This window comes from Seriola aureovittata, chromosome 21, assembly GCF_021018895.1.
Source record: "Seriola aureovittata isolate HTS-2021-v1 ecotype China chromosome 21, ASM2101889v1, whole genome shotgun sequence".
NCBI lineage: Eukaryota > Metazoa > Chordata > Actinopteri > Carangiformes > Carangidae > Seriola > Seriola aureovittata.
In genome coordinates, this window is record NC_079384.1 from 587,146 (window position 1) to 602,724 (window position 15,579).

Consider the following 15,579-nt stretch of genomic DNA (forward strand, 5'->3'; position numbering starts at 1 on the left):
ACGCACACACACACACACACACACACACACACCACCCTTGTGTGTGCATTCTGAAGAAATTTAGAGCTGATAAAAGCGACCCCTGACCCTGATGTTGTATCTCGAGGTGGTTTCATGAGCGGTGACGTTGCGACATCGTGTGCAGCTCATTAAACCACTTTTTCAAACAGCTGATTTTATCACGTCCGTCACACTGACAGAAACCACAGTGGTCTGACATCTATCATCTAGACAGCAACAGGCAGCAGCTGAACCTCTGAATGGGGGAGGGGCAGGTCAGGTTCTTTTCTTCCGCTGTTTGATGGGGGGCAGAGTAGTGTTACAGGTGTGGTGGAGATGCAGGTATGTATGTGTTTAATATTTCTGTTTGTGGAGTTAAAATAAAAGTATTTCAGGATCATATCTGAGGCCAGGACTCATACTGAACCAACTTGTCACAAAGTGTGTAGAGCACACAGTCATTTATCACTGACCCAATTCTCAACTGATCACGATTGATCAGAGAAGCAACAGCCAATCATACGTAATCAACCCTCACTGACCCGACCAGAGCCAGCTTTTCAATGTTGGCTGGGGTTAATGGTTGCAGGTCAGACTCTGGCTCTGGTCCCTGTGGTCCACCGGGACCATGTGTTTATCAGCTAACAGACCAGCAGCAGCTCGTGTTGGAGGCTTTTTAGTTAAATAAAAACAGACTTCATTCTTTTACATTTAGATTTCTTTTAGTTAGAATTCTCATAAAAGGCAGTAAAGGACAGAACTGTGTGTAAATATGTGACAGATGAAACTATACGTGACTTAAATTGAGATAAAGCTTTGATAAAACAGTGGATATGTTTTTATGAAACCATCATCATGAAAACACGAGTCATATGATGTCAGAGAAAATGCACTGATGATATGAAGCTGATGAGGAGATAACAGATGGAAACACGACGTGGTGTTAACGGAGGAGGAGAGGACAAGTCCAGCAGTCAGAGAAGAGACGGAGACGGAGACAGACGTCTACCTGGACATGGATCACCTGCTGCTGCTGCTGCTGCTGCTGTGGAGTTCAGGTAGGACTCTGCTTTAATGATGGAGGTGAGACACGTTCAGAACCACAGAGGAAAAACACTCAAGTAAAACAGAGAGAAGAGTCTTGGCTTGTGTGTGTCTGTGTGTGTGTGTGTGTGTGTGTGTGTGTGTCTGTGTGTGTCTGTGTGTGTGTGTGTGTGTGTGTGTGTCTGTGTGTGTGTGTCTGTGTGTGTGTGTGTGTGTGTGTGTGTGTGTCTGTGTGTGTGTGTCTGTGTGTGTGTGTGTGTCTGTGTGTGTGTGTGTGTGTGTGTGTGTGTGTGTGTGTGTGTGTGTCTGTGTGTGTGTGTCTGTGTGTGTGTGTCTGTGTGTGTGTGTGTGTCTGTGTGTGTGTGTGTGTGTGTGTCTGTGTGTGTGTGTGTGTGTCTGTGTGTGTGTGTGTGTGTGTGTGTGTGTGTGTGTGTGTCTGTGTGTGTGTGTGTCTGTGTGTGTGTGTGTGTGTGTGTGTGTGTCTGTGTGTGTGTGTGTGTGTGTCTGTGTGTGTGTGTGTGTGTCTGTGTGTGTGTGTGTGTGTGTGTGTGTGTTTGTGTGTTGTTTTTTAGTGCTTTTACTCTGTAGCACTTTGTGGTAAATTGTTTGTATGAAAGGTGCTATACAAATAAAGTCCGATTGTTTAATTGACTGATTTATTTACTGATTGATCGACTGACTAGTTGATTGAGTGAGTGATTGATTGATTGATTGATTGATTGATTGGTTGGTCGGTCGGTCGGGCGGGCGGTCGATCGATCGATTGATTTATTGATATGAAACCACTTGGTTTTTAAAGACTTTAATTTTAATTCCTTTAAACCTTGTAAGACGGTCTCCTCTTCTTCTTCTCTCCTCTGCGTTCCACAAACCAGAACTTTGGTTCTTTTATGAATTAACCTCCTAAGACCCGAGCTCTATTCTGTGCTATTTAGGCTGATTGGGACCTGAGAAAAATGATGTCCACATATGAGGACATTAGTTTTAAATTTCAATTACTGAGTGGCAGTATAATATCCTCATATGTGGTCACCAGGCCTTTGTTGAGAAAAAGTTAGTATTGTGGTCTAGAGAACCCAAAATGTGAGGTCCACATATGTGGACGCCAGGTCCTAGGAGGTTAAATGTTGTAGTAAAACCAACAGGAGACTTCTGCATCAGAGGGAAATGATTGAATGTAATATCTGTTTTGAGTGTTTCATATATTTCATACACTGATGACAATGAACAGCAACAATCAATAGTCCAGAACATAGAAACAATAAATTATAATGAAAAAATAAATGAACATAGAACAGCTGAAGCTCAAATTAGAAAGACTTCCACCATCCTGAACATAATGAGAGATAAAGACCAGATGGACGGAGTCTGGAGGAGTTCTGGGGACTGAAGCTGCTGTGATGGATGTGATGGGCAGTGTTGTGCCACACTTAAAATGAACTAGTTCAAAATTCAGTTCATACAGATGAAAATGAACTAGTTCACGTTCATCTGTTCCATATCTTTTTCAACCTCCTTCTACCCGTCCATCATCATCGCCACTCCCAAACTAAATGAATTATTGTAAACCACTGACACAGACATTAGTTCCATTTAAAATCCGTTTATAAATATGATCTGTCTGAGTCTTCACCTGTTTGTTCATAAAACTGCTTCAAATGCTCAAACAAACTGGCTTCAGCAGCAGCAGATGTGCCTGTACTACCTGTACCGCTAGCACCAGCCACGCCGGGCCGTGTCTATGGAGACGTTATGCGGCGTGCCGTAAAACTATCGTAAAATGTCCTAAAGGAGTTTTTTAAATCGAAAACAACTGGACTAGGTTCTTTGTCTGGGAAGACGTTTCACCTCTCATCCAAGAGGCTTCATCAGTTCGTGTACGCATCTGACCAGGCTGGGACTGGTCCTACTTTCTGGTGTGGAGACCCAGGTATTTAACCTCTTGTGGGCGTTCACAAGGATGATGATGTCACTGGTTCCCTTTTGTGCTCCAAGTGTCAACGACAGTCGTTTGCATGACTGTCGTTGGTGGAAAATTGGTTTCGACTTCGTTAGTGCTCTATTGTGTTATAACGACAGTCGTTGGAGTCACTCGCCACTTGTGAACAGTTGTTATTCTTGGAGGCTGGATTGTTGAATCTCCTGGGAAGGGATGAAAGGGCAGCATTGTAAATTGGAGATAGGTGGTGTCTGAGACCTCCTCCCCTGTTGAGGGATGGTTTCTCTATTTTTACATAGATGGCCTCTTTTACTCCTCTTTTGAACCAACTGTCCTCTCTGTCTAGGATGTGGACATTGCTGTCCTCAAAGGAGTGGGCTTTCTCCTTGAGATGTAAATGAACAGCAGAGTCCAAGCCTGAGGAGTTAGCTCTCCTGTGTTGGGCCATGCGTTTGTGCAGTGGTTGTTTCGTTTCTCCAATGTAGAGGTCATTGCATTCCTCGTTACACCGGACTGCATACACCAGATTGCTTTTGCGGGTGTGTGGTGTTCTGTCTTTGGGGTGTACCAACCTCTGTCTGAGCAACACACTCACTACATAGCTAACGTTAGCATTAACAGAAACGTTGTGAGTTCAGCATCAAACCTGGAGAAATCCTGGTGGACTGCTGCATCACTGGGCTGGTGGACCGCCAAAACATCCATCAAGTCTTTACCGGCCCTGTCTGTCTCTTTACTGGCCCTGTCTGTCTCTTTACCGGCCCTGTCTGTCTCTTTACCGGCCCTGTCTGTCTCTTTACCGGCCCTGTCTGTCTCTTTACTGGCCCTGTCTGTCTCTTTACCGGCCCTGTCTGTCTCTTTACCGGCCCTGTCTGTCTCTTTACTGGCCCTGTCTGTCTCTTTACCGGCCCTGTCTGTCTCTTTACCGCCCCTGTCTGTCTCTTTACTGGCCCTGTCTGTCTCTTTACCGGCCCTGTCTGTCTCTTTACTGGCCCTGTCTGTCTCTTTACTGGCCCTGTCTGTCTCTTTACCGGCCCTGTCTGTCTCTTTACTGGCCCTGTCTGTCTCTTTACTGGCCCTGTCTGTGTGCCTGTCATTCATTCATCGAGAGCTTCCTGTGTCTTCCTCTCCACGGCCGGTCTCCAGTAGAGCAAATGAACACCAATGGTAACTCTTCTTTTGCTTCTGTTTCTATCATCTCTTTTCTTCACTGGGAAACAGGAAGTGGCTGGTGGTGGTGATGATGGTCACAATCGTTGCGTTTACATCATGTGTATGTGTAGAATTAGTTCTCTGTGTTTAGTTGTTTATTGAATCCCATAATCCTGTTTTTCTTCCAGGTGCTCAGTGTGGAACCACAGCCAAAGCTGACATCATGCTGTTGGTGTTGGAACCTTTCAGTGAGATCGACTTTGAAACCGTCCGTTCCTTTATTGCTGACATCGTCAGAGTCTTTGACATCGGCCCAGACAGAGTCCAGATTGGTAATATTTTTACTACTACTACTATTCATACTACTCTCTCAGTACTGTTACTACTGCTGTTCCATGAGTATTCATAAGCACAGGTCCTGTTGGTTATACTACAACATTTAGTTCATGAAAGAAGTCTGAACCAAAGTTCTGGTCTGTGGAAAACAAATAAGAGACCTTCTTACAAGGTTTAAAGGAATTACAGTGAAAGTCTTTAAAAACCAGGTGGTTTGATTTAACAATCAGGGGTCTCCTGGTGATGGATGTGAATTTGGTGCCACCACACTTTATCTTAAAAAACCTTCAGACCATTAAAAACATCACGACAATTTCAAAATAAAAGATCATAAGAGTGAAGTCATTGAATTATTCCAAATAAAAAATCCCCCAAATTATGTAAAACAACATTTTTCCAAATGACGTGTTGTAGTAAAACCAAGAGGAGAGTATTGATGTGTGAAGTGACTTTGAAGGAAGACATTGAATATTTTTCAGTACCTGTTTTCAGTGTATCATTAAAATATTCATGAGTAAGTTAAAAGCAGTGACGAAGATAAACTGATCCAGTTTTAGTGTTTCTGCAATAAACTCCATCGTTAGCAACAGCAGACTGGAAAGACAAAAGGTCAAAGGATGTACACTGAAAAAGAAATACAACAGTGTATATTGTATTTCACTTTAGTTCTTTGATATTCGGAGGTTCAGACAGTGGCTTTGTCTGTCTGGCTCTGCTCTGTACTGGTTTATATCTAGATGCTGTTTGAACTGTCATCACACACAAACCATTATTTATTTACATGTACATCTCTCTCTCTCTCTCTCTTCACTTCCTCATCGTTTCCCTTCTGTCCCATGTTCCTCTGCTTTTAACTGATCCTTGTTTTCTTCATCTGTTTATGTCTGTATCAGCCTCTGAACTTATTTATTAATTTTCCTCTAAGTCTGTTTCATAAATCTCATTGCTTTTCTTTTATTATCCTCCTCAAGCTTTTATTATGAAGCACTCTTCAGACAGATGTACATTTTGACATTTACATGAGACGATAATGACAACCAGAAAATAATAACAATAATAATGACAATAATAATAATAATAACAATAATAATAATAATAATAATAATATTATAATAATGATGCTGGATCAGCATGTCCTCTGTGTTTTCTGCAGGTCTGAGTTGGTACAGGAAAACCCAAAACACTGTGTGGCACCTGAACACCCACCAAACCAAACAATCCCTGCTGAGTGCCATAGCCAACCTGAGATATGCAGGAAGAACAACCACCAGCACAGGTGATTTACCATCATGTTGTTCAGTCCACACCACGTTCACACCAGGGAGCGACTGTGGAACCAGAGGCTCCAGTTGGATCTGGTCCCAAAGGATCCAAAAATATGAACTTTGAGTCTTTAGGTTCATCAGTGGAGGAAGTGAAGCTGTTCGTGATCAGTGTTTTGTAGAAAAATGAACTTCAGGTGTTTATAATACAGTATATATTGTATATATTGAATGAAGTGTTAATGGAATCCACTCCCTCTCAAAACACGACTGTGTATTTAAAATGTTATGGACAAAGCATCTTCAGAAAAGAGACTTTAGATCAAGTTGTTAGAAAGTTTTTACCTTAATCTGTTTGTCATCATAAAAACACTGAGAGCAGCAACAATAAAATGAGATGGTGGTAAATGACAGTGTTGATATTGTTATAGTAATTATAATCAGTATAACAGTGTAATAACAATGTTGAGTAACACTTAAGATCACAGCTTTAAATGAAGGTTTGTCCATACAGGGCACCAATGAAATACTTACTGGGTACATGTAGATACAAGGAAAAACAACAGTGAATAAGGAGAAACTCATTTGTATTTAAGGAGACAGAAATCAATGACACTGATCAGCACATATGAAGTTATTACAGGCAACATACAGGGACCAACCGGCTGAGCCAATATGTACTTTCATAACAACAGGTGATGACAGGGAGTCAGTTATAGAGGTGAACCCGTCCTCCCAGTCTTAACACAGCGACATATATTAAAACTTAAAATAACTTAAGTGTGTACACAACAATAGTACTCCATATTAAAGTCTTTTTACTGTCATGTTTTAAAGAAATATTTCATAACTTTAAAAATATACTTTAGATAATTTCACTGTTATCAACACTGTTTCCACATTTTACCCATTTTCCTTGATAAGAACACAAAGTTGTTACTCTCTTATTCCCATAATCCTTTGCTCTTACATATAGACACTCCGTAAGAACCTTATTGATTCCCTGCATATGTACTAAATAATTAGACTGTAACTTGCAGGCTGGAATCTAAAGTGCTGCCTGTCATTAATAATTGTAATGATGGAAGCAGCTCACTACAGAAGTTGAAGCTCCGTGATTGGATATTTCTTACTGCATTGCATCTTGGGAGCTGTAGTTCACTTCTCTCCTTCAGTTTTTATGACCACAGGCTTCTGTCAACCAGATATTTTCTAACACAGTTGTTAGAAGCTGCATCAACTTCACAACTGAAAAGCCGAGTCTCTTGATGTCTGTTTATTACTGTCAAACAGGTTGGGCTCTGAACTACATCAACCAGAGGTTCTTTAAACCTCATGTGGGAATGCGTCCAGACTCTAAAAGAATACTTGTCCTGATCACCGGTGCAAAGTCCAGGGAAGACGCAAACCTCCCCTCACAGAACCTGAAAGACGACGGCATTGAGATCTACACTATTGGTGATTGACTTAGTTTGAATACTGAGAAAACAGCAGAGCCTCAGAAAAGTTAAAGTGAGGATGAGCTCTGAAAAGCTCTGAAACTACAACACTTTACCACAAAAGAATTAAACACATTGAGATGAATTGAACATGCTACTTCCTGTTTGTCACAATGAAAACTTTAGCTAGCTAACCCTGTGAGGGACACAAAGTACTACATTTGTCATTTGTGTCAGTTAATGTTTCATGTCATGAAAATCAAGGGAAGCATGTTCCAGGTCTTTGGAAGTTGATTTTAACAGTGGACTTACTGAACTAAAACCAGGCTGCTGCCCTGAAGGAAGAAAGTCCAGATGAAAACATGGACTTTCTTTAGCACAGAGTCAGCAGGAAAGTAAAGTACATGATTTCTAATTCATTAGATTAACAATCAGTAAAGTTAGTCATGGTTTAGTTCAGGCTTCAGGAAAACACAGTTCTCTTACTTTGCCAACCAAACAGTTTTCTTTGTTTGGGTCTCATTGTTGAGAGACAGTATTAACACAACATTATTCTTTCAGGTGTGAATGATGCTGACGAGAGTGAGCTGAGGTCCATGGCCTCTGATTCCAAAGAATCTCACATGTACTATGTCAAGGACGTCTCATTACTCCAGGACATCTTCAGCAACCTCACCATCAACCTCTGTAACATCACCAATAGCTTAGGTAGGTTTGGTTTTATTCTTTATCATGCATTTGTACCACAGTGTCATTCTTCATGCCACCACAAGATGGTGCCAAAGAAATGAATCTTCAAACCCTACAAATAACTGCTGGAATATTATTTGTTGTGTCAGGGTTTGAATGAGGTCTCTCTCTCTGCAGACTCTGTCAGGCTGGTGGGAGGAGCCAGTCAGTGTTCAGGCAGACTGGAGGTGAAGTCTAACCAGTCTAACCAGTATAACCAGTGGTGGTCCTCAGTGTGTGAAGCTGACTTTGACCAGCAGGATGCAAAGGTGGTCTGTAGGGAGCTTGGCTGTGGGGCTCCTTCAGTCCTCCAGGGGGCGCTCTATGGAGAAGTGGAGGCTCCAATGTGGACCAAAGAGTTCCAGTGTGGAGGCCATGAGTCTGCTCTCCTGGACTGTAGAAGCTCAGACTCAGCTAGAACCACCTGCTCACCTGGCAAAGCTGTTGGACTCACCTGCTCAGGTAGAAGTGGAGCTGCAGCTTTGATTTGCTTCATTTCTGTTCTAATCAAACTCACTTGTTTCACTGACTGTCTTCTTTGTGTTCAGAGCCTGTCAGGTTGGTGGGAGGAGCCAGTCGCTGTGCAGGTACACTGGAGGTGAAACTATGGGAGTGGAGACCAGTGGATGACTATTACTGGACCCTGAAGGCAGCAGCTGTAGCCTGTAGAGATCTGGACTGTGGCTCTGCTGTTTCAACAAGAAAGAAGTCCTCAAAGAGATCTGTATGGAGGATCAACACTGACTGTGTTCACTCTGGATTCACCCTGAGGGAGTGTTTATCATCAGATTCCTCTTCCTCCACCCTGGAGCTCACCTGTTCAGGTAAGTCCATCAGTGACATCATTTGTGACAGTGATGTTTAGTGTCTTTCTTCCTCTGTCCCAGTGACTGTGGCAGAAATGTACAGTAACATGTTTTTTGTATTTGAGTGATTGAGGGTCCAAAAACAAAAATTTGCATGTCCAGGTAAGTCCAGCCCTGTGAGCAGTGTTGGGCAGTAACAGAATACATGTCTGCTCACTGATGAAGTGAGCGCTGTGTCCTGAAGTAAGCCTTCACATCTCTGTGAGTGGTCACACTGTCCACCATACAATAACACTGGCAAGACAAGACGTAGAGTGACTGGATTTGAACTGCAGTGTTGTCGTCCTCCCACAGCATCTGACCATGTACCAGTGTTTGGCTGCTCACCAACACTTTGTTCAGTTGGTGTCTGTAGACAGCTCACTGTCCCTGTGGACACTCATCAGCTGACTGAGTTACTGTAGTGAGTTGTCTCCTCTCACTCTGGTTCCTATGAGGGATTATTTTCTCTGACATTAACATTTGTCAGACTTCAGTCTTTTTGAGCTCATCATATGTGACAGACTTAATTCTTCAGTGTTTGACAGATTTACTCCCTGGTTTATTTCTGCTGTAAAGACGTCAGAGACGCTGTGAATCATTTTCACTCGTCATGAATTTATTTCCTCAGTGGCAGCAAATCCCATTACACCAGTCTTCAGAAAGTCCTGCAGGTTAAACTGGACTAATGAGAGAACCAGAGGACACCATGTGCACATAAAACCTGAAACTCAAACATCACTGATAGAGGAGGATGGCTGTGTAGGTTAGCAGTGAGAGGAAAGTTAGTGTCTTTAAATGTTGATGTTAAAGTTGTATTTGTTAAACAGTTGAAGTCCAGATTGTTGGTTGACCTATGTCTTTCTAGAGAGATTCAGGACCTGCTCTGTGAGTTGCTTTGATGGTCGTGTTGGTGAAAGAGAAGGAACTCATTTCTGGACATATGCTAATGATTTTAAAGTTTATAAAACAGTAAATAAAGTTCACTTTGAAATGTTAAATGTTCTGTCTCTCTCTGCAGACTCTGTCAGGCTGGTGGGAGGAGCCAGTCAGTGTTCAGGCAGACTGGAGGTGAAGTCTAACCAGTCTAACCAGTATAACCAGTGGTGGTCCTCAGTGTGTGAAGCTGACTTTGACCAGCAGGATGCAAAGGTGGTCTGTAGGGAGCTTGGCTGTGGGGCTCCTTCAGTCCTCCAGGGGGCGCTCTATGGAGAAGTGGAGGCTCCAATGTGGACCAAAGAGTTCCAGTGTGGAGGCCATGAGTCTGCTCTCCTGGACTGTAGAAGCTCAGACTCAGCTAGAACCACCTGCTCACCTGGCAAAGCTGTTGGACTCACCTGCTCAGGTAGAAGTGGAGCTGCAGCTTTGATTTGCTTCATTTCTGTTCTAATCAAACTCACTTGTTTCACTGACTCTCTTCTTTGTGTTCAGAGCCTGTCAGGTTGGTGGGAGAAGCCAGTCGCTGTGCAGGTACACTGGAGGTGAAACTATGGAAGTGGAGACCAGTGGATGACTATTACTGGACCCTGAAGGCAGCAGCTGTAGCCTGTAGAGATCTGGACTGTGGCTCTGCTGTTTCAACAAGAAGAGAGCAGTCCTCAAAGAGATCTGTATGGAGGATCAACACTGACTGTGTTCACTCTGGATTCACCCTGAGGGAGTGTTCATCACCATCAGATTCCTCTGTCTTCACCCTGGAGCTCACCTGTTCAGGTAAGTCCATCAGTGAGTAATATTTCCAATCTTCCACAGTAACATGTTATAAAACATTAAGAAGAACAAGCTTGTCTCTTTATCTCTACAATGACAGTTTGACCACTGATCTTCTGGAAAACAGCTGCAGGACATCTGGACCAAACTCAATTTAGAAACTGATTATTAACATTTAGCCAATCATCTCTTTGTTTACAGACCTGCTGGTTCAACCAATCATCTCTGTGTCCTCCTCCATGGATGGGGTCTCCAAGGCCCAGCAGCAGGGGTATTCAGGTGTGTTCATGGGCTCCAACTTCACCATCAGCTGCTCCATCCAGCCACAGTACCCGGGAGGCTTCTTCCAGCTCACCTTCACCTCCTCTGGCACAACACAGAACTACACCCAGCCAGCTGTCAATCATTCCAGCCACTTCCTGTTTCCTGCTGCAGAGCCCGCCCACCAGGGAAGCTACAGCTGTGTTTATCACGTCCACGTTTTTTCTCATAACTTCTCGTCTGAGAGCCGTCGGCTGTCCCTCACTGTCTCAGGTGAGTTGAAGCACAGATGAATGGATTACTTAGTGCAGTGGTTTCCAACCTGTGGGCCATGAAGGTATTGAAAGTCGGCCGACAAACCATTTGCAAAACAGTAGTTTTGGTAAAAATATATATTATATATTATTAAATACTGTATATATATATATATATATATAATTTATACATATTAAAAATATAAATATTGTTTTTAAATATCTTAAAATAGAATGATCTTTAACAGCAGTAAAATGTTTAAAACCTCCTTCATTGTCACTTTGATAAGCCAATGAAGGAACTTTTAAGTCGTCGCCTGCTGAACCATTTTGCCACTGGACTACTTCATATACTTGTATTGTTATGGGGTCCGATGTGGACAGCCAACATTTTAAAGATTTTCAAGAGGGCCATGAGTTGGTAAAGGTTGGGAACCACGGACCCAGTGGGCACACAGGGGAAAGGCCCAGGGCCCGAACAGCTCAGGGGCCTGTTTGTTTAGCTGTCTGTGGTGATTAACACTCACTTGTGACATTTCAACCAGACAGAGGCCTGAAGGAGAAAATAACCAGGCTTCAATTCATCCTTTCAAACTAACTCTATACACATGTTGAGTCTGTCCAACATCATCAGAGTTTCTGTTTAATGCAGCTGTTGTACTCATGATGTCATTTGATCTCATGTGATGACTGAATGTGTTTCATCAGATTCAACAGGTCCCATCATCAGACTGGTCGTCGTGCCGCTGAGTCTGCTGTTGGTGATCGCTGTCATCTGTTTCATCCTTAAGGTACAAACTCATCTTTGTTGACCAGAGGACTGTCTGACATGAAGCACTCAGCTTGTTTATATTGAACTGAAGACACTCACATCTGTGTGCTGCCACGTCTCTCCAGGCCACCAGGGGGCAGAAGCCAGTTCCACAGGAGACCATAGAGCTGAATGATTATAGCCTGGGTGTTTCCAGAGCTGAAGGAGGGCCGGCTGAAGAGGAAGGAGTCCAGGCGTCAGAGTAGGACCTCCAAGGAGCTCCTCTCACATCCAGATTTCTCAGCTGCCACACAACTGTCCATCGGCTCAGTCAAGGATCTGACCTTTTCACACAGACGTTCCCTTTAGAGTAGGGCTGCAGCTATTGATGATTTTACTAATCGAGTAATCTATCGATCATTTTATCGATTAATTGAGTAATCGGATAAGAACTACTTCTGTCTTATTAAAGAGCAATAGAAAATATAAAAAAGAGAAAAGAACACAGGTCTTTTAAAAAGGACAACTAATTGGTTTCCTTTTAAGAAAAATATACATTTAATGCTTACATTGCTTACAATATTATCTGTCAAAAATAAATCCATTTAGTGCATTTAAGTGCCATATTACATTCTCAGATTTAAAGAAGACATTTTCCGAAATGCAAAAACAAATACATAGAAAAATAAGTAAGTCATTTCAAAGTGTCAAATAGGCATTTCAAAAATGCACACAAGGCAAAAATAAAGCATAAATTAAAAAATAAATAAAATAATATTGCATTGCCTTGGTAAGTTGGTACACCTTAACTGTCGACAAGTTTTAACCTTACTACAGCTCAGACATAATGTAAACCTTGACTGTCTTCTTGGAACACTTTGTGGCATTTCTAAGAGGCCAAAAAAAGTTCTGGAAGGATTGTTTCTCCTGGATGAGGCAGATAGTGTCTGTGTGTGTGTGTTTGTGTGTGTGTGTGTTTCTATTTCTATTTGTGTGTGTCTGCATTTGTGTGCGTTTAAGTCTTTAAAAGGAGCATGTGGTGGTTGCAATGAAGAAAAGTGAGCATATCAACATGCTCAGAACTGAGAACCCTGCGCTTTCATGCAATGTTTCCTGCTGCAGAAAAAAGACGCTCTAATGGCGTGGATGTTGCTGGAATACAGAGCAGGGACTTTGCCAGCTTGACTGAACACTGATAGTCCTTGCCATCTTGCTGTGATCTGTTCTGGCACATGCACCTGGAATGACCTTACTGGTGCAGTCTCAAAAGCAGAACTCTCTATGGACTTCTTAGGTCTTTGCACTAGCTGTGGAAGTGCCGAGAGTGCATATTGTTGTCCACTGAGAAAGGCCGTAGCTCCTTCAAATGGCTCAAGGGCCTGGCTCAGCTGCTCAATGAGGTTCCACTGTTCAGACTTGAGGTCAAGGTAGTGGTGTTTTCCTCTTTGAGTCACTGCTGGGTCTGAGAGTGCAGCAGTCACTGGCCATCTTTGTTCCGGCAGCCTGGATAACGTGATAAGTGCTGTTCCAGCGAGTACTCACGTCTTCAACCAGCATGTGCTGCGGCGTGCCCATTTGCAGCTGCTTGTCCTTTAGTTTGGTGATGGCCAGCTCAATCTTCTTAAAGTGCTCAACTAGACATCTTGCAGCAGCCACATACTTGGAAATGGCTTGGTGATTCTTCAGAGCGCTTTGCACAACCAAGTTCCGGGTGTGACCTGCGCATCGCACTGATGCCCATTCATGCTTTTCTGCCAAAATCTTCACTGCTGCTGTGACAATGGCACCGTTGTCGTGAACAACAGCTTTGATTTTTTTCTGGTGGAATGTCGAATTTGGCTATAACATCCTCAAGCCACCCAAGTGTCTCCTCAAGGGGCATCATTGTCAGGCTGTGGGACTCCATCTCCCAATCCTCCCCAAGAAAAGTGACATGTCACCCCAAGATACGCCTCAGTAGCAACAGTCATCCAAATGTCAGTTGTGCGTGCGTGTATGTACGAGTGAGTGAGTGAGAGAGAGAGAGGGGCATGTTCTTGAGCAAAACTTAGCTAACACAGGTACATCATAACTAGCCACCACAGGTTCTTAATTAGCCATTACGTAAAACCAACGTGCATTCATTACTAGCATTAACTAGCACAACTACCAAACGTCGTTAACTTCACCTTATGTCAGGTCCGCTCTGTGATGTGGATGCATAGATTGGATGCTTTCTAGTGAGGTGCTGAAGCATTGACGTCGTACTATTGTGGTAGGCGAGCTCCGTTTTACAATGGACACACTGTACGGAGTTGTCGGGTTTTTTAATTTGAAATGATCCCAAACTTTAGACAGTTTCTGTCATTTTCTCTGGCCTGTCTCTTCGCCTTGCGTCTCGCTAGTTTCGATCTCTTTGTCCATTTTCCAAACCGCTCCATCAAACCGGGTGTGCCTTCACTCACGTATCAACAGCGTATGTAAATAACTTTGCATAAGCAACTGGCGGAAGCATGTTGTGCAACAGTAATAATCATTTGTGCGAAACAGGTTGACTACTGCGCCCTCATATGAATTAAACAGTTCTTCGATGTTTCTCAAAGAATCGTTTCAGCCCTGAAGTATCACTGAAACCCTGCAGGAAAAGCTTCTGAGGGAGAAAATCATCTGTGGTTTCATCTCTCTTCTCCGTCTCATGTGATCAACCAACAGGTTGTTGCAGTCCAGCATCGCTCCAAGATACAGCACTGATTTACAGGTATAGAGACTGAATTCACAGGGAGGATGCTTTCTAATATATTGATACGAATCATGTTTCTTGATCAATAAACTTCATCCAAAGTTCAGTAAAGAGAAAAAAACTGAATCAGTTTCCTCTTCAGGACTGTTGAGACTCACTGACGCTCTAAGGCTGAAGCAGAGCAGACAGGAGATCTGATTGGACCGTTTGTCACACACAAGTCACCTGATAATTCCTAAGTATGTGTAAATAGTTGTATTTAGCCATTATTAACAGCTGTCCAGTCGCTTCATGCAGTTTTAATCTTTTCGTCTTCATTGTCTTTTATACACTTTAGTGTTTGAGCAGAAAACAGTCATTCAGATGAAATATTTTCACTTCTCTTTTCTTGTACTTTGTTTTTGAGTTAAAGAAAACTTAATAAATGAAAAATCACAGTCAAATCAGATGTTTCATCTTTGTTTCACACTTTGACCACAACAACACCAAACTGGCTTTTGACAGCATTTGAAGTGCTTTTTGTAAGTGACAGTTTTCTACAAACTAGTTGATCAATGTTTGCCAACATTTTAAAGTTTTGCTTTGTGTCAGTTTAGCACACCTCTTCCTTTTTACAGTGAAAATCAATTAAAGTATATTGTTTTGTTGTGAAACGAACACATAAAAAGCTACAAAAGTTAAACACAAAAAGATAAAACTGCACTGATAAGAACACAGTTGAATGTGTTCATGTCCAACTGTTGGTGCCGTCGTGTGATTCCAGGTCTGTTTGTTGCTTTCCTTTATCAATGGATGGCACTGTGAGAACTGATTTCAGGCCCATTCGGTCTATCTTCCATCACAAGAGAAATCAACACAGTTTTCATTTTCCCCTCCAGCATCCACGTTGTTTAAACAGCAAATTCACTCACGCTGTGGTCTGAAGTCAGTGACGCAGTATTTCACTGTTATTTGACGCATTGTCAAAAGAGTGATATGAGCTTCAGATGTTTGGATAAATCAGGTGAAACATCAGAATACAGCCACAGGTCGGAGAATTCTTTGTGACATGTGTAGTGTTGGGTGTAATGCATTACACAGTAACGGTGAGAACTAATACCAGCTTCAAATGACAATTACCACATAAACCTTGTTTATA

General features: G+C 42.5%; 1 protein-coding gene across 1 annotated transcript; it reads left to right on the top strand.

The window, feature by feature from the left end:
* The first annotated feature begins 31 nt into the window (after positions 1-31).
* LOC130162039 (scavenger receptor cysteine-rich type 1 protein M130-like) lies at positions 32-14,877 on the top strand. Its single transcript, XM_056365476.1, has 12 exons — positions 32-1,058; positions 4,324-4,467; positions 5,625-5,747; positions 7,027-7,191; positions 7,734-7,880; positions 8,040-8,363; positions 8,450-8,725; positions 9,768-10,091; positions 10,178-10,459; positions 10,658-10,990; positions 11,680-11,762; positions 11,869-14,877. Exons 1-12 carry the CDS (start codon positions 1,016-1,018, stop codon positions 11,986-11,988), a joined length of 2,364 nt encoding a protein of 787 aa, XP_056221451.1. The 5' UTR covers positions 32-1,015; the 3' UTR covers positions 11,989-14,877.
* Positions 14,878-15,579: the final 702 nt, after the last annotated feature.

What these genes read in the sequence shown, in the direction of transcription:
- LOC130162039 (XM_056365476.1), top strand. Translation starts at nt 1,016, where the DNA reads ATGGATCACCTGCTGCTGCTGCTGCTGCTGCTGTGGAGTTCAG. An exon ending in CCCAGACAGAGTCCAGATTG is followed by an intron (nt 4,468 to 5,624) that starts GTAATATTTTTA and finishes TGTTTTCTGCAG; the next exon opens with GTCTGAGTTGGTACAGGAAA. An exon ending in TGTTGGACTCACCTGCTCAG is followed by an intron (nt 8,364 to 8,449) that starts GTAGAAGTGGAG and finishes CTTTGTGTTCAG; the next exon opens with AGCCTGTCAGGTTGGTGGGA.